Here is a 20,789-nt window from a genome sequence, read left to right on the forward strand (position 1 = left end):
GCTAAAGACATGACCAGACAACCACTAGTAAATTGTACACTGAGAAATGCAATTGGTCAGTTCAGGTCTCCAGGACTGACAAATGTCTTTCCTAACTATTACTAACGGAACATTTCATCATGATTTACTTTCTTATATGACTGATAAGGGCCACACTGATAACAGCAATGGATTTGCCTCCATTTTTCCATCAAATACTACAGCTCAATTACCGTACAGATCTCCAAGGAACATAGTTTTTAACAGACTACTGCTCAAATGAAATGACTTGTAGAATTATATCTATTTGGTTTTGTAGAATGATTTATTACTACCACACCAGAGGACTACTAATTGCCTCCCTCTTACATCTCTTTCAATGGTCAGATAATAAGTAGCTGAGTAGGTTCTCTCTTTTTCCATTTTCAGGCCAACTTTCTTTTTGATTATCTGTATTTATCAGTATATTAAATATAACACTGGAATACCCAGCCCTCCCAAAAAATATACAAGCCAAAATTTCTAAAATGTTTCAATACCATTTTCAGACATTTTTCTCTCAGTATGGGCAATTCAATGGCCGTGGTCAAGCTTTCATTCAATATTTAAAATTATGGGATGCAGAAAGAGGTTTGAGTCTGCTGATAAAATGGACGATGCAACTAACTGTAACAAAAAAATTTACACAAACCACGTGTAGAAAAAAAGTACATAAAACACTTAAATTAAAATGTATTAGTTTTTTTTGTTAACTGAATACTGTACATAATGAGTTTTTGTCATATAATTTGCGTTTTTACGTTAGCAGTTCAGCTGGTAATAAAACCCATGTCCCTATGAGCAACTATCCCTCTGTACATTCACCAAAGTCTACAGGTCTGACAAATCTTTTTGCAGAATTGTCTGTACCACCAAACATAGGGATTCCACTGAGAAACTGATGTAACTCACGAAAGCTCATGCTCAAATAAATTGGTTAGTCTCTAAGGTGCCACAAGTACTCCTTTTCTTTTTGCGAATACAGACTAGCACGGCTGTTACTCTGAAACCTGATGTAACTTTATAACACCTTCCCATCAGATGATCTCAAAATGATTCACACTCATTTTTCTAAGCTACCCAACACCTCCTGTAGTTGACAAGTATTGTCACCCACACTTTGTGGATGAGGCACAGAAAGCTGCAATTTGCAAACAATCTTCTGACACAGTGGGGCATGGTTGTGTGGTGTGAAACAGAAAATTCACAGAAGCCTAGAGCCCAAGTGGCTGAAGGAAGAAGATCACAGTACATCAGCCCAGACCCGTCACTACTGTTCAGGCTTACAATCTTCCATCTTCAAAAAACAGAACAGATTGAAAGAACTGTGTCAAGACCCAACCTGCTGTAAAGAACTAAAGAATGAACAGCATTTGTCATCACCTGTGCCCATTTGATTTCCACACAAAAAAAGTGTATCAATTGCAAACCAATTGTCAAAAAAGGTAGGGATTATGAGGTTATTGGCCTAGTGGACGGAGGGGAACAAGTAGATACAATATATCTGGATTTTAGTAAGGCTTTTGACACAGTCCCACGTGACACTCATAAGCAAACTAAGGAAATGCATTCTAGATGAAATTACCATAAGGTGAGTGCATAAGTAGTTGAAAAACTGTACTCAAAGAATAATTATTAGTGGTTCTCTGTCAAACTGGGAGAACGTATCTAGCAGGATTCTGCAGGGGTCAGTCCTGGTTCTGGTACTATTCACTACTTTCATTAATGACTTGGATAATGGAGTAGAAAGTATGCCTATAAAATTTGTGGACGACACTAAAATGGGATGGATTGCAAGCACTTTGGAGGTTAGGATTAGATTACCGTTTTGTGTTATGATGCTACCTATGTGTAATGCATTTCAAATGTCACCATTTGACAAATCAAGAGAATTGGTCATAATTCAACAAGATGAAATTCAATAAAGAAAAGTAAAAAGTACTTCATTTAGGAAGAAAAAAATCAAATGCACAACTGCATAATGGGGAACAACAGGCTAGATGGTAGTACTGCTGAAATGATCTGAGGGTTATAGCGGATCACAACTGAATGAGTCAACAATTTGATGCAGCTGCGTAAAAGGCTAACTCTTCTTCGGGGGTGTATTAACAGGAGTGTAAGACACAGGACGTAATTGTCCTGCTCTACATGCCACTGGTGAGGCTTCAGCTGGAGTACTTTGTCCAGTTCTGGGCACCACACTTTAGGAAAGATGTGGATAAATTTGAGAGAATCCAGAGAATGGCAACAAACACAATAAAAGGTTTAGAAAACCTGACCTATGAAAAAAGGTTACAAAAAACTGGGAATGTTTAGTCTTCCGAAAAGATGACTGAGGGGGGACCTGAGAACAGTCTTCAAGGTAAGGGCTGTGATAAAGAGGATGGTGTTCTCCATTTCCACTGAAGGCAGGACAAGTAGTAATGGGGCTTAATCTGTCGCAAGGGAGATTTAGGTTACACATTAAGAAAAAGTTCTAATTACAAGGGTAGTTAAGCTCTGGAATAGGCTTCCAAAGGAGCTTGTGGAATTGCCATCACTGGAGGTTTTTACGAACGGTTTTGACAAACACCTGTCAGGGCTGGTCTAGGTTTACTGGGTCCTGCTTCAGTGCTGGAGACTAGACTTGATGACCTCTCAAGGTCCCTTCGAGCTTTATATTTTGAAGATACTATGAAAACAAATTTTGAAACCTTGAACTTTGCTGTGAAATGGAAGAGTCTTCCTCCTGTCAGCTTGTCACAGTCCTCTTCAACTCAACTTAAAAAAAAATTGTTTTTCTTCTTGCTGTTCAACTTTTATCTCGTACTTATGTTTCTACATTTTCCCTTTTTCTTTAAGGAAGTGATACTGAATAACGATGACCCAGTGCTTACTCCAATCAGTGTAGTCATTTTACGTCCATTTCTTTGGGCAGCCAACATGCAGACCGTATTTTTTTTCTAGTTACCAGTCAGGTTAAACAATAACACCATTTTGTATTACGATGCTACTTATGTGTAATGAATTTCAAATGTCACCATCTCTACTGACAATGTTTCATCACAACATCAGTGAATTTCACTTTAATTTTTCCAGAGACATTTTTCTCATTGTGTATTCCCTTAGAGCCTTTTTAAAGCTCCTTTTACCTCTAAGCGCTACATCTCTGAAGTCTTCTTTTGGGGGGGGGGGGGGGAGGGCAGGGGGGTGTTTACAGAAGGAAAGTTACTGAACACACTTTATTTATGGCTGTATCTTAAAGTTAAATAAATGTCAAAGACTGTATTCAAAATATGTATCAATGAATTTGAAAGCATGGATGATATAACTGACTTACACCAGGGGATTAACATCCAGGAAAGTTTTACTTGTATGTTGAAGAATGTATTTAATATCTTACTTTTTAATTCCTTGTGAGTCATAATATTTTTGGCATCATGACTTTATAGATATCTTGGGGATTTATGAAGTCTCGTATTCTAGACCATCTCATAAATTATATTTACTCTTCTGTATCCCTTTTATTCTTAAAAGGCCCATGGCTGTCCTCCATACTCGGAGCAGACCACTGAGTTCTGCTTGAGTTAAGCACCTCAGGCTCACAACCATCCCAAGCTATTTGTAAATTGATACTAGAACATATAGTTTTAATTTCTCTGAATGGTACTGATAACACTTTTTACCAATATATGAAGAACCAGCAATTCTCCTTTTCTTAAAATAATGAGAGCCCAGTTCAGGCTCCCAGTCTTTCAGTACTTTTAGCAAAGCATCCCATAACATACTCTAGGAAACCCTGAAAGACTTTTCTAGTGGCTCAATTGTTGTCTACTCCAAAAATTTTAAAAGGGAACCCTAGTACCTTGAAAGTCACTCTGAAAACAATTATTATAATCACATCACTATTTATAGAGTTTGTTTTATCAATGTACCTTAAAAACATTAAGTCTCAACACCACTGGAAGTATATCCTCATTTTACAGATGTGGAAGCAACTGAGGAGATAATGCTCAAGTCAAAATGTCACTTAGCTAAAACAGGCTTCAGAGTAGCAGCCGTGTTAGTCTGTATCCGCAAAAAGAACAGGAGTACTTGTGGCACCTTAGAGACTAACAAATGTATTAGAGCATAATGAAGTGGGTTGTAGCCAACGAAAGCTTATGCTCTAATAAATTTGTTAGTCTCTAAGGTGCCACAAGTACTCTCGTTCTTTTAACTAAAACACTGATCTCCACATTCCTTTAGACAATGCATGGAGATGTATTTCTTACTGAAATCTGCAACTGAACCTCATCTCATGACTGCTGTATCCTTCAGAGTCACATTAGACAATCTCTTAAGTAAAAGGGCAGACACCTTCACACCTATTACTGGCTTCCTTTTAATTGGATCTCTCTCAGCATTAAGTAAAAATTGTCACTTTGAACATTAATATGAAGTGTTGGCATGCTAAACACCCCTTTAACCCTACAAGCAGCACAGAATACTTGTTCGACAATTGTGTAATGAAAGCCCTGTATCTAATAACCCTCACTGGTTATTTTTTTTAACATGTCCTTTTCTTCTGTCTTTCCTTAAAATATTGTAAAGAGCTTTGTCGACTGCAAGAGGAAAAAAATCAGCCTGCCTGCCCAATATGCTACTTAACCTTTCCTAGAATCCAATTTATGGACTACCGTACAAGATCAATTACCACAAATCCCTGACTTTTCCCATGGTCACTCACATCAAGACTGGCTGGGGTAGTGGAGCACCCAAGGCAAAGCTGGGTCATATCTGACAGATAAGGGACCTCTAACAAAAGGTCCCTTTTATTATTAAGGATCTTAAAGTGAAACATTGGTGTGTTTCTCCTGTTAATGTTTTGGGTATTCAGCTGAGGAACATTAGAACTGACTGACACTTTTTTAAGGTCAAGACGACATGGACAAGGAGTGCTGATATGTGAAACTGAGGGGAAGTGAATGGCAGTCAAGAGCATTATTCTTCCTTGAGTCTGGACTCTGTGGGATGAACTTTTTAGACAGTATCTGACCTGAATCAATGACAAATGCATCAATCTGATCCACAGATTTTTAGGACCAGAAGGACCACTATGATAATCTAGTCTTACCTCCCAGCTGTTCTGAGATTAACTGTAGATTCTTCTTCAATTTCCTGGTCTGTAGCCCCAAGAACCTATGTATTTCACCATGATCTTCAGACACTTTCTCTCGTGGATTGTGAAAGGGTTAAATTCACACAGGAATTTGTCCCTCCTTCCTACCCAAAATTGATTGGGCTCCACTCTGAACTAGGTGGTGAGCTACCATGGTTTGTATTATATGACACATTCTAAGTCTTTCCTCTGATGCAACAGGAAACAGAACGATTAGTGGAAATAGGAAAGAGCTAACACCCTAAACTGGGACTTGGCAGATCTGGGTTCAACTCTTGGCTCCATGCCTGGCTTTGACTCTATCTGACCATGCGCAAGGGATCAAGAAGGGATTTCTCTTCCCAAATGTATTCTGTTTTTTAACCTCCTTCTTCTGAAGCATCAGGAATGGCCACAGATGGAGCTGGGACATTGGATGGGGTGCACCAGGCCACTGAAGTGGCACCATGCATTCTCTCTCTCAGGTGCTTGACTGGCTGATTCTTGCTCACATGCTCAGGGCCTGACCAATCGCTATATGTGGGGTTGCAAAGGAATTTTCTCCCAGGTTAGACTGGCAGTGACTTTAGGGTTTTTTTTTTCTTTCTTCCTCTGTAGGATATAGGTGTGGATCACCTGCCAGGAGTATCTGGGTTTCTCACACTTAATCATTTCCTTGCCATTGCGGGGACCCCTCCCATTGCCCACTGAGGTTGTGGAACCTCCATCATTTTGGAGATTTTTAAGAGCAGGTTAGACAAACACCTATCAGGGATGGTCTAGACCACAGGTCGGCAACCTTTCAGAAGTGGTGTGCCGAGTCTTCATTTATTCTCTTCAATTTAAGGTTTCGCGTGCCAGTAATACATTTTAACATTTTTTAGAAGATCTCTCTCTATAAGTCTATATATTATACAACTCAACTATTGTCATATGTAAAGTAAACAAGGTTTTCAAAATGTTTAAGAAGCTTCATTTAAAATTAAATTAAAATGCTGATCTTACGCCGTCAGCCCGCTGCCATTCTGAGGTTCCGTGCACCTAGGCCGGCAGCAGGCTGAGCGGGGCCTGCGACCTGGACCCCGGCTGGCAAGGGGCCGGCAGCCAGAACCCTAGACCAGCGGCGGGCTGAGCGGGGCTGGTGGCTGGGACCCCAGACTGGCAGTGGGCTGAGCGTCTCAGCCTGCTGCCACTCAGCCCGCTGCCGGTCTGGGGTTCCGTCCGCCGGCTCCTGCCAGCCAGGGTCCCGGCTGCCGGCCCCACTCAGCCCGCTGCCGGTCTGTGAGCCGGGCCCTGTCCACACAGAGTGGGTACCTACCTTCTCCCTGGTTCTAGCCCATTCTCTTCCTCTCTCTCTGCACTGAGCTGAGGGTGGGAGTGTGCTGAGAACAGGGCTGGGGGTGAAGGAGCAGGCTGGGGGTTGGGTCTGGCCAGGAGCTAGAATGAGGGAGGGGTCTCAGAGTTGGGGCAGGAGGTTTGGGGGTGGAGCGCTTACCTGGGCAGCTCCCATTTGGTGCAAGGGGTGCAGGTGGGAATGTGTGGTGGGGGGTGTGCGCAGGAGCTCCCGTTTGGTGCTCAGGGTGGGGGTGGGAATGTGGGGGGTGCAAGAGTCAGGGCATGAGGTGTGGGGGGGCTGGGTATGTGTGGGGGGTGCAGGAGTCAGGGCTGGGTGTGTGGGAGTGGGGTGCAGGGGTGAGGGCAGAGGGCTGGATGTATTTGAGGGAGGTGCAGGGGTGAGGGCAGAGGGCTGCGGGTGTAGGGTCGTGGGGGTGCTCCTAGCCTCCTGCCCTGAGCAGCTCACGGCAGGGGGCTGGAGGGGATATGCCCTGATTCAACCCCCCGTCCCCACCTCTTCTCCGCCTCCTCCCTGGAGCAGCGAGTGTGTTGCGGCTCCGCTTCTCCCCCTCCCTCGCACGGGCCATCAGCAGATCGCGGCAAGGAGGGAGAGGAGGAGGGGCAGGAACCCAGCACGCTGGGGGAAGAGGGGGGAACTTGCCTGCTCTGCAGCAGCAGCCGGCAGGACCAAGAGATTCTTCACCCTGCCTGGTGGGGGGCGGGGGGGGAAAATAGGGTTTTTAATGGCATACTGCTGCCTGCCAGGGTCCCAGCCTGGGTTCGGCAGCGGGCCGGTGGCTGGGACTCGGCAGGCAGCAGCGTGCCATTAAAAATCGACTCGCCTGCCGTCTTTGGGACGCGTGCCATAGGTTGCCGACCCCTGGTCTAGATAATACTTAGTCCTGCCATAAGTTCAGGGGACTGGACTAGATGACCTCTTGAGGTCAACTTCCCATCCTACGATTCTATGAGTCTCTGCCTGTCACACACGATAGTTGAGTCTCCTGTGGATTGTAATACTTCGGTCTAATTCTGGTTGTTGGGTGTAGTGTGCGAGTGATGCTAGTGGCCTGTGATGTACAGGGGTCACATCAGACGATCTGCTGGTCTCTTCTGGCCTTAGGCTCTGACTCCTTCATCACCTCGCCCAGAAATTTCTGCACCAAGCCTACAACTTCTCGCTGAGCTACAACACATCATTGCTGGGTGGGTTGAGGGAACCATTGCTGTGGCCCCTTGTGGCATGTAGTAGTTTAGAAAGTTTAGTGTCCTTTTTCTTTTGTAGAGAAGCAAAGGGAGACAGGCCAGCCCTTGCCTACAGACAGCCCCCCAACCTGAAGCAAATACTCACCAACAACCACATACTACACAACAGAACCACTAACCCAGGAACCTATCCTTGCAACAAAGCCCGTTGCCAACTGTGCCCACATATCTATTCAGGGGACACCATCACAGGGCCTAATAACATCAGCCACACTATCAGAGGCTCGTTCACCTGCACATCCACCAATGTGATATATGCCATCATGTGCCAGCAATACCCCTCTGCCATGTACATTGGTCAAACTGGACAGTCTCTATGTAAAAGAGTAAATGGACACAAATCAGACGTCAAGAACTATAACATTCATAAACCAGTCGGAGAACACTTCAATCTCTCTGGTCACGTGATTACAGGCATGAAAGTTGCGACATTACAACAAAAAAACTTCAAATCCAGACTCCAGCGAGAAACTGTTGAATTCGAATTCATTTGCAAACTGGATACAATTAACTTAGGCTTGAATAGAGACTGGTAGTGGCTAAGTCATTATGCAAGGTAACCTATTTCCCCTTGTTTTTTCCTACCGCCCCCACCCCCCCTCCTCAGACGTTCTTGTTAAACGCTGGATTTGTGCTGGAAATGGCCCACCTTGATTATCATACACATTGTAAGGAGAGTGATCACTTTAGATAAACTATTACCAGCAGGAGAGTGGGTTTGTGTGTGTGTGGGGGGGGGGGGGGGGTGAGAAAACCTGGATTTGTGCTGGAAATGGCCCAACTTGATCATCATACACATTGTAAGGAGAGTGATCACTTTAGACAAGCTATTACCAGCAGGAGAGTGGGGTGGGGGGAGGTATTTTTTCATGCTTTGTGTGTATAAAAAGATCTTCTACACTTTCCACAGTATGCATCTGATGAAGTGAGCTGTAGCTCACAAAAGCTTATGCTCAAATAAATTGATTAGTCTCTAAGGTGCCACAAGTATTCCTTTTCTTTCTGCGAATACAGACTAACACGGCGGTTACTCTGAAACCTATCTTTTAGACAGATATCCAGTCTTGACTGAAATACTTCAAGTGATGAAGAACACTTTATTTGTTGGATCATTAGTGTGAGGGCAAAGCAGCTCTTTGATATTTATTAAAGGCTATTAACATATTTTGTAACATGTTTGCATCAGGTATTTCCCTGGAAGAAGGGGACTGTTGTATAGGATTGCTGTCTATAAAAAGGTTCTTGTCCTAGCACTGGGTGGAGGAAGGGAAAAACATGGGTATAGACACCATGGTGTTCTTTCCCATAGCTTAGATAGCTACAATATAAAATGTACCTGTCAAAGGAAAAGGTAATGAAGTTACGGAGCATCCAAGAATTTTGAAAGGGGAGCCCTAAGTGAATTAACTGGCAGCTGACCAAAGGAAGGAGCCCAGAGAGGCTTTAGAGAAGGAGTTACAGTATATATTTCAGAAGGCTAGCAGCAAACCTCCTGGGTATCTAAAGGGTTATAAAACCCAAATAGCTGCAGGGAAAATGAGTAAATGGAAGACCAGTAGGGATGAAGAACTCCCAGATGTAGGGGCCAGAACTGCCAGACTTTAGTCTGAATGTGGAACAAGAACCCCAGCTACAAAGGAATCAATAAGCTGAAACTCCAATGAAGAAGGCTTCAGTGACTGATTCTCTGGGATTTTTATGCTGTGTGCATGTGTTATTTTGTTCCCTTTGTTCCCCAACAAGCCAACTTGGCCTGTAAACTGGACATCTCATCCCTAAAACTAATTCTCCCAAGGTCCCTGAGCTTCACCCAGTGTCTAATTTACTTTGGTTGGGTCATGCATGATTCATATCCTTTACTGAGATTTTTAGAACAAAGTTTTATGTTCTGCATTCTTACACAGTGAATGAGTTATGAATGCAATATGGAAAACCAAGCATGAACATAACTGGTTTTTAAAAGAGGTACAAAGTCAAAATGGCTCAAAGAGCCAATCTCATTAAAGACATTATTAATTAGTGTCATTTCTTCATTGGGGGCAGAAAGAAGGAACAAATTTTGCATGTTAGCAGGAAAATACATCAACTTCAATTATCAGCTGTTGTGAAAAAAAAAGTTCCCATGTGGATTCAAACTAGAGAAATGAGGGTATTTGCTTCAACCACAACAATTTTATTACATCCTCCTCAGAAGCTGTTTTGTATGTTCCCTTGCCAAATTGCATCTGATATCTTTCCTTAACTCTCTGTTGGATTTAGGAAAGCTACTCATGCCCTTTCTGATGACAGGTTGGATTGCAAACAGAAGATCTAGGGAATGTCTGCTATCTCTCAATTGTTATGTATCCTATGGAACCATGCTAACACCTTCTGTAGAGCTTAGTGCTAAAATAAGTCTGACATGGTGGCTTGTTTATACAACAGTGACACTTCCTGACCCTTTTCACAAGCTGATTGATACAAGTTGTTGAATGTAAAATTGTTAAATGCTACTTCTGTAATATGCATCAAGGAACGCCCATGTCAGTTATCTCTTAAGCCCTGTCCTAGAAAATCCTACACAAACAGAACTTGTGTATCTTTTCATATGGTCCTGCTTATTTAACAGCATCTCATACAGAATAACTTTATACAATGGAGAAAAAAACAAAGAACTCCTTCAATTTTTGCGGGCTCAGAATTTCATTAAAAATCTTAAGTGAACTGCAAGCTCCATAAAACTCCTTGATCTTACTAAGTTGTGACAGCAGAATCAACAGCAGAGCGTAAGCTAGCCCATATCACTCTCCTACTCCTGTTGGGCAATCACTATCCACAGGAGCAGCAGAGACAAGGTATTTGGGGCACAGGAGCATAAAAGAGTGACAAACAAGAGTTTGTTTACAATTCACTGCTTGACCCCTCCTCTGGCTAATTTTCCCCCGGCTGTGCAAGAGTAATAGGAAATGAAGGAAGTGGAGAGGGCTTGAGAGGGAAAGCAAGGAGTTCTGTGTTAACTAGATTAAGTTTAATTTGATGGCAAGGGATCTGAAGGAGAGGCCAAAGAAACAGAGACTAAATGGATGGAGACAGATCAGGAGTGAAGAGGCACATTTGTGAATGGTCAGGGAGGGTAGAAATGGCAGCTGAAGTTTTGTGATCAAAAGAAATCACTCAAAGTTAAGATGTAAAGGGAAAAGAAGAGAGGGCCTAGGAATTGGTGGGAAACTCACAGACACTGCGAGAAAGGAGGCTATAGAACTCACTACCAGAAAAGTAACACCACGCATTGCATTCAATACAAAATACAAAACCCCTCTCCTCTTTGACTGAGCTTTTCCGCAATAAAAAATTCACAAACAAAGCCCCAACCATCACCACTGTCAAACTCCACACAAGAAGCTGCAAAGGAAGGAAGGAAGATGGAGAGAGATTATTTCTAGGTGAAAATAGGAGGGGATCAGATACTACTATAAGGAGGGTTCGTACAAATACACAGACTAGATGGATCCAGGAAAGGAGGTACTATGGGAACTAAAGTGAGGGAGGAGGTGAACTAGGAGAGGACAGTGTCACAAAAGACAAAGGAGAACAAGTTGTCATGGGAAACGGTGTGGTCAACAGTGTCAAAAGCAGTAGGGGAGTCATAGAGAAGAATGAGTACACCTAGCCAGATTTGAGGACCTTGAAACCATTAAACCCTTGGTGAGTAGTATCGATGAAGTGGAGAGAGAAGCCAGACTGGAAGGGATCCAGGACAAAGCTGGAGTATATGAATTTGAGGCAGCTATTGTAAACTTTTCACTCAAGGAATTTTGAGAAGAAGACGACGACGACGACGGTAGACTGAGCAATAGTTACAGAAGAAGGTAGGTTTGAAGGTTGGCTTGTTGAGGATGGGGAAAGGGGGGGGGGGGGGAGGAGGAGAATGGAGGGTGAGTACAAAGTTCAAATACTAGATCTCCTTTACTCTTTCTTCAATTCACTTGTGTTAAACTATTAAAAAAACTCTTGGGCCAGTCATAACTTCCTTCAATTCAACATATCTTAAATTGATCAAAAAATTTGTTCAATCAAAACTGTATCATTATGTAACTTTGACTTTGGATTCTAAACTTACATTCTCTGAACTATCAGGAACCTTGATGTCTGACAATCTTGAACAGATGCTCTCCACTCTCATCTGCAAATTCTCCTACTCTCCCCAGAATATTGCCTGTGTCATGTGCGACTTAAACCACCTATCTAAAGAAATGCTTAATCTTACCTTCCTTTCCTCTCAGGTCTGATGGCTATCATATTAAAACTATTCTTAATTCATGTAACTCAGTTAAGATTCAAACTCTCTTTATAGGGAAGCCACTGACACCATACCCCACATCTATGGTGCAAAAACTTACTTCAACGTGGAAAAGGTTACATGGCACTAGTAGTAAAAATGGGTCAGAACTTAATAACCAGGTAGTAACAGATCGTGAATCCCAGTGATGATTGAACCGTATGATATTCTGAACAAAAAGTGCTCTCAACTATGCTTGTAGCTTTATCCATTGCTTTACATGGACTCAGACATTCTGTTTCAGAGTGACACACAAAATGACATGGAATCCTACTGTACAGATTACTCTTAAGAAATAGACAGCTTTAGATTTTGAGAGCAATCAAGAGTCTTAGAGTTTTAAACTTAAAACCACTCCTTGTGTGGCATAAAGACAGTTGATTGTATTAAATCGCTGGTGCTTAAGGCCAACAGCTGTAGTTTCTCCCTCTCTGTTTCCTAGACGTCATTGTTTACATGGCGTTTTTTGTTTTGTTTTTCAAATAAAAATTGAGTGGCCTTCCAGAAAAGTTCTCAGTTGACAGAAAACGATAAATAATTGCCTTTGGCCATCAGTTGGTAAGAAAGTGTTAATGACTGACCAAAAAAAAAGGAGCCAGTGATAGGGGACTTAAATTTGCTTACCTTTTATTTGCATTTGTTCAAGATGCTCAGTTGGATGTATCGCTCCTACTCATAAAATTCCAGTTATACTACTCGTGATTCATTAGGACTGAAAGACTAAGTTATTAATAAAACAGAAGTGCTCAATTATTCTTCTATCCAGTTCAATACTGAGCTTTTAAACACAGTAATTACACTCTATTGGGGTCCCATTTTTCTTCTGTGACAGTTAAGTACTCATCACACTACTTACAATGTTTAGACATTTATTTATATCTGCTTAGAGTTAATGCGTGCATCTGTGACTGGGGTTTAAGCTAGTGTCATTTTTTTTCTCAAGTTAAAAAATAAAAAAAAAAAAAGCGTAGTGAAGGCTTCAATAAAGACGACCCAATTCAGTTTCTGAATTTCCCAAGCACACTTTTTACTTTCAAAAGCCATCTGACATGTATAATTTAGCCCATGTGACTTTTATGTGGTGTGCAGACCACCCAGAAATGGTAGTGAAAGATATTATTCTTCAACTTTAAATTAAAGCCAGTGAGCCCTTCTTTACCAAAGTCAGGATGATTTAAGGCCTAAAACTTCAACTTACCATGACAATTGCCCCATTTTGGACATGTTGCACACAAGCTCACACATTTGTGCATGCTCAAACAGAAACAAATTTCTTTACAATGGACTGCACAATAAGCCACATTTTTTCTAATACCATATACAGTATGGTATAGATTTTCAAGGCAACTAATGATTTTTGGTTGCTTCCATTTTTGGATGCCCAACCTGAGACATCTTATGGCCCATCCATAGAGTTTGCCTCAGCACTTTCTGAAAAAGCAGTCCCTTTTAAGCTGTCTCAATTTGGGCATCCAAAAACTAAGGCCACCAAATCACTACTCACTTTTCAAAATCTCGTCCCATACTATCGGGTAAAAGCACACAAAAGACCAGATTTCACGGAGGAAGACCTGATTTCACGGTCTGTGACACGTTTTTCATGGCCATGAATTTGGTAGGGCCCTACTTATAATCCATCTTTTGTAGTTAATAAACTTGTTTTATGTTTTAATCTAAACCAGTGTGCCTTTAAGTGAAGTGTCTGGAGAAAAATCTCAGCTTGGTTTAACACAGGCTTGTTGCATAGTCCTCTCCACACTGAGGGAGGGGCAAGCTGGGTAATAAATTCATACTGGTCGGGGTTTTGGCCAGGGCAGGACAGTAAAACTCTGGGGTCCTAGGCGGAGAAGCTGGTGATATCTTAGCTGTAGTCTCTCTATTGTTGGTTCATGCAGTGTTCGGCCAGCCTGTATGTAACTGCAGCTGGGTGTGTCCCTGCCAATGTGAATGTATAGGACCAGGAGCAGTCTACAGCTTGTCACAGCAGCACAGTGTGAGTGGGAACCCGGGCTGGTGAGTCAGAGGGCTCAGTGGTACCTCAGTTCCAGGTGGGAAACCATCACAATAAGTTCCACTGTATCTAAACTGGAAGAATATACAAGGTTCTTTCTCTCTTCCCCCACTCCCTCCCGCTCTCCTGAGTTAAGCACAAGCTCCTTTCTGCCTGCCCCCATCTTATTTACTTCACAGCCTTCATAACGGGACTAGTTTGTTGTCTGCAGTGAAAACCAATGACCCTTGAGTTTAAAATGAAGGCAATAATTGTTTTTAAACCTAGTGGTAACAGAGTAGCTTTTTAAATCCAAGTGGCCCCAGATTTTAACATTAATCTTCACCACCAGTGATTCTGGGCATGTTTATACAAATAGAATATGGTGTGGCACCAGGTTCAATCCAAATATTATATTGTGATAATTAACCTGGCCCTTTAAATTGGTTTAAATATGAGTGTACAGTATGTTAATTTAAGACTAGTAGTAATAGGAAAACTTTAGAATCCATCATTAATCCAGTATTTTTAAAATACTATATTACCAATATGCATTCAACTTCCTTCAAGAAAAAAATTAGGAACCTACCAAACAACATGACTGGCAACATTTCTGAAAATTCCAGACAATGAACATTACTATAAACTCAATTACTACTCCTCACTAGTATATAGGTTTGATACTATGACATGAGAGATCTCTTTTGGGTACAGTATAATCACTGAACCCTTTTAATGTCCCTAATGACAAAAAGTCATTTTTTGTACAATTATGAGAAAGTAGTGTCAATTTTTTTATGTTTTGAATAGTTGAATGATATTTAAATATGTAATACGGATGGATGCAGCTATACTAAGTACACTAAATTCCTAACAAAACAAAAGTAAACCTTAGTGCATAAAACACCAGTGAATTAACTAAATTAGAAATGTCCGCAGATCTTTTTTGGTATTATTATATTGTTTCCTCAACACTGTTGCCGTGGTTTCTTTGGGAACAATGCTGCATATCGCAATGAGTAATTAAATTTTAGAAAGGGAAACTGTCAGGTAGTTTAGGATAAAAAAATATATATTTAGTTAGAATAAACACGTTTGTTAAGACCTAATGTTAATTGAATTTTTATTTTATTTTACTATTTATATACAAATATTTTGCTGAAATATTAACTGAAAAGTGAATCCAACCTAGGCAATTAGGCAACACAATGAAACAGTTTAGAAATGTAGTGGTAATGCACTTGGGAAGAAATAATTTGAACTTCCCAAATGCATAGCTGGGTTCGCAATTACCTGTAATCACTCAAGAAAAAAATATTTTTGTACACACACACCACTGATATAATGATACAGGGGTGTCATTGGGGACAGCGTCAGCTCCCTAAAAACCTCTGATCGAGTTGAGTCACAAGAATAGTCTAAAAAAATAGCAATGAGATAGAGAATAATACTGAAACTAATACAAGGCCTTTATACCAAATTGATAGCACACCCTGAACCTCATTACTGTGTCCAGTTCTGATCACCTCAGCTTAAAAAAACAAACAAACCAGAAATAGAAGAAGTCCGGAGAAGGATAAGGAAAATTCTTAGAAACATGGAAAGTCTTCCACATAATTTAGTTAAAAGAGGCTACAAATACAAGGTGACTTAGATGCTGGAACAGAGCTATACAGGGGAAATAGAAAATGGAACAGAGAAGGTCCTCCTATCATACTTCCCCGTCCTCTCCCATATTACAATCACAAAGGAACTGACTCCCCAACTGAATTGAAAGGCAGCCAGTTTACAAACACATTTAATGCATGGAACTGACTGCAACAAAATACTGAGGCAAACTGCTTAGCAGGATACATTAAAAAGATTAGATATTCATATAAACAACATCATTTACAATTCAGGACACAACCCAACTGGTACTAGGGAAAAAAAACTTCTCCCACAGAGCACATGCTATTGCATAATATCCATTGCCGGAGTTTATCCGCCATCCTCTGTAGTGTCTATCTAGTATTGGTAACTGTCAGAGACAGGATAATTGACTAGAATCTCCCCAGCAGTTCCTATGAACAATGTTATCACACCAATCAATCTAGTTTCACCAACCTGCATGAATTCAAATAGTACACAAGAAGCACCAAAGATGAAGAGTAAAATTTCCTTTTTACCAATCTTTCAGTTTCCATAAACTAAGGTGGGCTTACTTACAGTGGGGGTGATTTTTAAAATGTCTGATTTCTTTTATCCGATAGCCTGCTTTTCATCCTGGGTCACATCATACGATCATACACAAGCATGAAAGCTGAGCTCTGATATATTATGCATCTTAATTTCAACTCCAGCAAAGAAGAACATTCTTAAAACTGAAGATTTTTTTAAAATAGTACCTAAAATTGCTAGAATTTTTCTTATATTATTCCATTTTCCACATATTAACTCAACTCCAAGAATGACCATAACCATATTCAAATTACTGTATTTCCTTTGAACTAGAGAAGGGCTGAGCTCCAATTTCAAATCCCAATTTGCCCAAAGTTTGAGTGTACTATATTTGAATCCAGAGTTTAATTCAAGCCCATCTCTATTTTGACTTTTTGCCCTGGAAAGCAATTCATGTCTGATAGTTACTTGGAGAGTTTGTTTACTTATCTGCACATCCAATTTAAATGCATATGCTGATGCAAAGCTGTAAAATGCTCTTGAAAGAGTACAACTGTCCAGCCACCAAATTAAAAATTACTTGCATGTTTTGAGGGCAATTCATTTTTCCCCTGGGAAAACCCTGCTCTGAGGCAGTATTGTTTTTACTGAATGTTAAAATAGGTTTGATGGAGTCTAAGGAGGTCAAGTTACTTGCATAAGGTCACAAGTGAGTTAGTGGCTTAAGTGGGAATCAAAAGCCAGTTCTTTGTTCTAGCCCCTAGATCAGTTACATAAAACAGTGTTTGCCATTTCTATCAAAATTGATCAAATTTAGCATGAGATGGAGTTCTGAGAATAAGCAAGCTGAAAGTAAAATTAGAATTTTAGGTTTGTCTTTTTCATTCAATCTGATCCTTTAGCCTTTATATTTACCCAAACATAACCTTTGTTTCATGCACGGCAGTGTATTAAAATAGAAATAACCAATGTGAGGGCCTACACTTACCTAATATTAAACTCAAGATTTTATTGTTTTTAACCCAAACATATGTTGAATTTTCAAATCTATTATTTTAAATAAACAGACAAATTTGAGTGATGCAAACAGATGTTATAAGCTAATCAAATACCTGCACATAAATCAGATGAGATTACATTTGAAAGCTCGCAAGTACACAACACTGCACATACAAATGTCAATGTGTTAGTGATCACTAAACATGCACCTAAAGTGAAGACTATTCAAAGGGCACAATCAACTTGAAATCTAGTCAATTTTCTTTTTTTAGGAAAGCAGTGTCAATACTATATCTGTCTCCAAGTCCTGTCTATACTAGACATGTTTTTCTCTCCCTTGTTGCTGAGTGAAAAACCCTTACAGAGAAGTAAATTGCCTTACTATTCAGGGGAGAGCAAAGCTACCAGATGGGTACAAAGTAAACAACCTTCAGTTATTGTTCACTCTGATTTCATGTGTAAGAATAGTCAATAAAATACATTCAGACAAAAGTGTGATATTTAAGTTGACTGTGTCCCTTTAAAAACCCAACACTTTCCCCCAACGGGTGGCCAGGGATTTTTATACATTCCATTTTTTCCTTACCTGTTGAACTTCACTTTCTCCATTTGAGATTTTTTCGGTGTACACAAAGGAGTTGAATATCCGCTGTAATAAAATCAGAAATGGTGCTTAAGGGACATTGGCATAATACTGATTTCAAGCAATATTGAAGGGAAAAAAACAATAAGAATGCAGTATGTTAGGAAAAGACAGATTTCATATTATGAGTCATTTAAAACAGTTTTTAAAACTGTCAACTTTACCTAAAGATAACCACGTTTATGCAAGCAAAATACATGCTTCTATAATTAAATAAGTAAAGCAGATGTTTACATTTCTAAAAAGAAAAATACAGGATGTTATTTGCAGAGCCTCTGCTATTTTATCCAACTGCTATAATTTAAAATATCTATGCTTCCTATTTAAAATCTGTTACCTCTGACTACTACAATTGTTTACAGATACTAAACATTTAACATAATAAAGCTCTTTCAAAACATTATTCTTTCCATATTCTCCAAATTTTTAATTCATTTCTGATCCTCCAGTTGTTGGCTTTTGCCTGCATCCAAAAGCCTGTGGGCTAGAGGTTAGAAGGTGGGTCTCTGTGTTTGTTTGGACGACAGGAGAATGAGACCTGATTTTGTATGCCTACTAGGAAGTGAGACTGGCATTGATGTAACAGCAATTACTATCCCAGTCTTTAAGTTTCTGGGGGGGGGGGGGGGGGGGAAAGGAATTTCAGAATTCTTTGAGGGGGTCAACAAGCATGTGGGGATCCAGTAGATATAGTGTATTTAGATTTTCAGAACGCCTTTGACAAGGTCCTTTGCCAAAGGCTCTTAAGCAAAGTAAACTGTCATGGGATAAGAGGGAAAGTCCTCTCATGGATCGGTAACTGGTTAAAAGATAAGAAACAAAGGGTAGAAATAAATGGTCGGTTTTCAGAATGGAGAGAGGTAAATAGTGGTATCCCCCAGGAGTCTGTACTGGGCCCAGTCCTATTCAACATATTCATAAATGGTCTGGAAAAAGAGGTAAACACTGAGGTGGCAAAATTTGCAGATGATACAAAACTACTCAAGATAGTTAAGTCCCAAGCAGACTGCGAAGAGCTACAAAAGGATCTCACAAAACTGGGTGACTGGAGAACAAAATGGCAGATGAAATTCAATCTTGATAAATGCAAAGTAATAATGCACACTGGAAAACATAATCCCAACTATACATATAAAATGAGGGGATCTAAATTAGCTGTTACCACTGAAGAAAGAGATGTTGGAGTCATTGTGGAGCGGGAGTCAAACATACACTCAATGTGCAGCGGGAGCCAAAAAGTGAACAGAATGCTGGGAATCATTGAGAAAGGGATAGATAATACGACAGAAAATATCATATTGCCGCTACATAAATCCATGGTACTCCCACATCTTGAATACTGCAAATAAAAGTTATATTGGAATTGGAAAAGGTTCAGAAAAGAGCAACAAAAATGATTAGCGGTATGGAATGGCAGCCATATGAGGAGAGACTAATAAGACTGGGACTTTTCAGCTTGGAAAAGAGACGACTAAGGGGGGATTTGATCAAGGCCATCCCTACCCATACCAAACTTCCTGGTGCCCCATGCAGCTGCGTGCTGCTCCAGCCCCAGCCCCACCCCACCCCTGCTCAACCCCGCCCCCACTCCACCCCTTCCCCAAAGCCCCCGCCCCTCCTGGCATATAGTAGCTTTCACCCAGATACCTGGCCTCAGGGTGCTTTGCAAGAAAAAATGAAGCCAACCATCAGAGGCGTAACTTTTTGGTTTGTATTGCAAAAACAACAAGGGGGAAAAAACTGTCTGAAATAGAAAGGGAGTGAATTGTTGATTAAATAAATATTACTTCAAAATTTTAAGAAGACTAAATACTACAAAAATAATTTAAAAAAAAAAAACCCAGTTGGCCCTTTGAATGTTAATGTTAAGTTAGGTTTAATATTTAGGGGCATATCTTTAAAAAAAAATAACAAAAGCCAAAATAAATTATTACTGTGGGATTTTTATACATATTGAAGTGACTCATTTTTCAGTGATGTTCTAAGAATCCTGTAGTAATGCTGCAGTACAATCTGTAGCCATCTGGTTCCTTATTGAAAGCTTTAACCAGTACCGCTCAAGATTGAAACTTTTGCTTCTGCACCTGTCTTATCATTTTACTTCTGAGAAGAAAAAAAGTAAACAACTGCCACCACAATCTAAACTGAAGTTACTCCACAAAAACTTACGGCCCAAGCAGCACTTTACCAATGCAGCCTCTCTACCATTTACCGGAGCCTCAGTGCATCACATAGGGAAGAGAGCGAAACATTGGGGATTACATTATAGACGTCAAAGACACTAAAATGTCAGTGACACAAAAGAAAAAACAAGAGGGCAAAATCCTGGCTCTACTGAAGGCAACGGGAATTTTGCCATTGATTTAAACAGGGTCAGGATTTCACCCAAAGAGTGGACATCGCATACATCAACATGGAGCCCACTGCATGGAAATGGAGCAGCAAGAAGACCAGTTGTTCCTGTTTGGCTATGTATGTGCCATGACAGCTATTCAGAGACACTATGGTGGAGGACATGAAGTTGATGGAATGCTTCACGTTTACAGCAATGCGGTAAGTCTGAAACAGACTTCCCAGACGCTCAGTTCAACTCTCCTAAGTTTTAACTATATAAAATCAGAATTATTTAGAGCTACATAAGGCGTTTAACATTGAATCAAATGAAGTTTAATAGAAGAAGTTGTTCAACAACTGCATGAGTTTTCCAGGTGAGAGTTTGGTCTATTTGCTTTTAGTCAGAACGTACACATGTACACAGCCAGCAGAGGCCCTCTGGAAAACCTTGGCTTATGACTGTCACTTTCCCTTATCCCTTTTCCTCTTGAGGACTTTAGGAATTTCAGAAATTTGAACTCTTAATATGAGAGCAGCATTTGGAAGGGCAGTTCACAAGTCCCAGGGAGCCTAGAAGGATAAAGAGACAAAAATGTGACTACTCTTA

The 20,789-nt window shown here is 40.5% G+C and overlaps 1 protein-coding gene across 1 annotated transcript in view; it reads right to left on the minus strand.

Moving 5' to 3' along the window:
• The window catches only part of CACHD1 (cache domain containing 1), a 186,830-nt gene that overhangs the window by 96,590 nt on the left and 69,451 nt on the right, over positions 1–20,789 (minus strand). The window contains exon 2 of the mRNA XM_007063412.4: positions 17,792–17,854. Within this exon, the coding sequence (XP_007063474.2) occupies positions 17,792–17,854 (63 nt within the window). The remainder of the gene's footprint in view (positions 1–17,791; positions 17,855–20,789) is intronic.

Source organism: Chelonia mydas, chromosome 8, assembly GCF_015237465.2.
Source record: "Chelonia mydas isolate rCheMyd1 chromosome 8, rCheMyd1.pri.v2, whole genome shotgun sequence".
Taxonomy (NCBI): Eukaryota; Metazoa; Chordata; order Testudines; family Cheloniidae; genus Chelonia; species Chelonia mydas.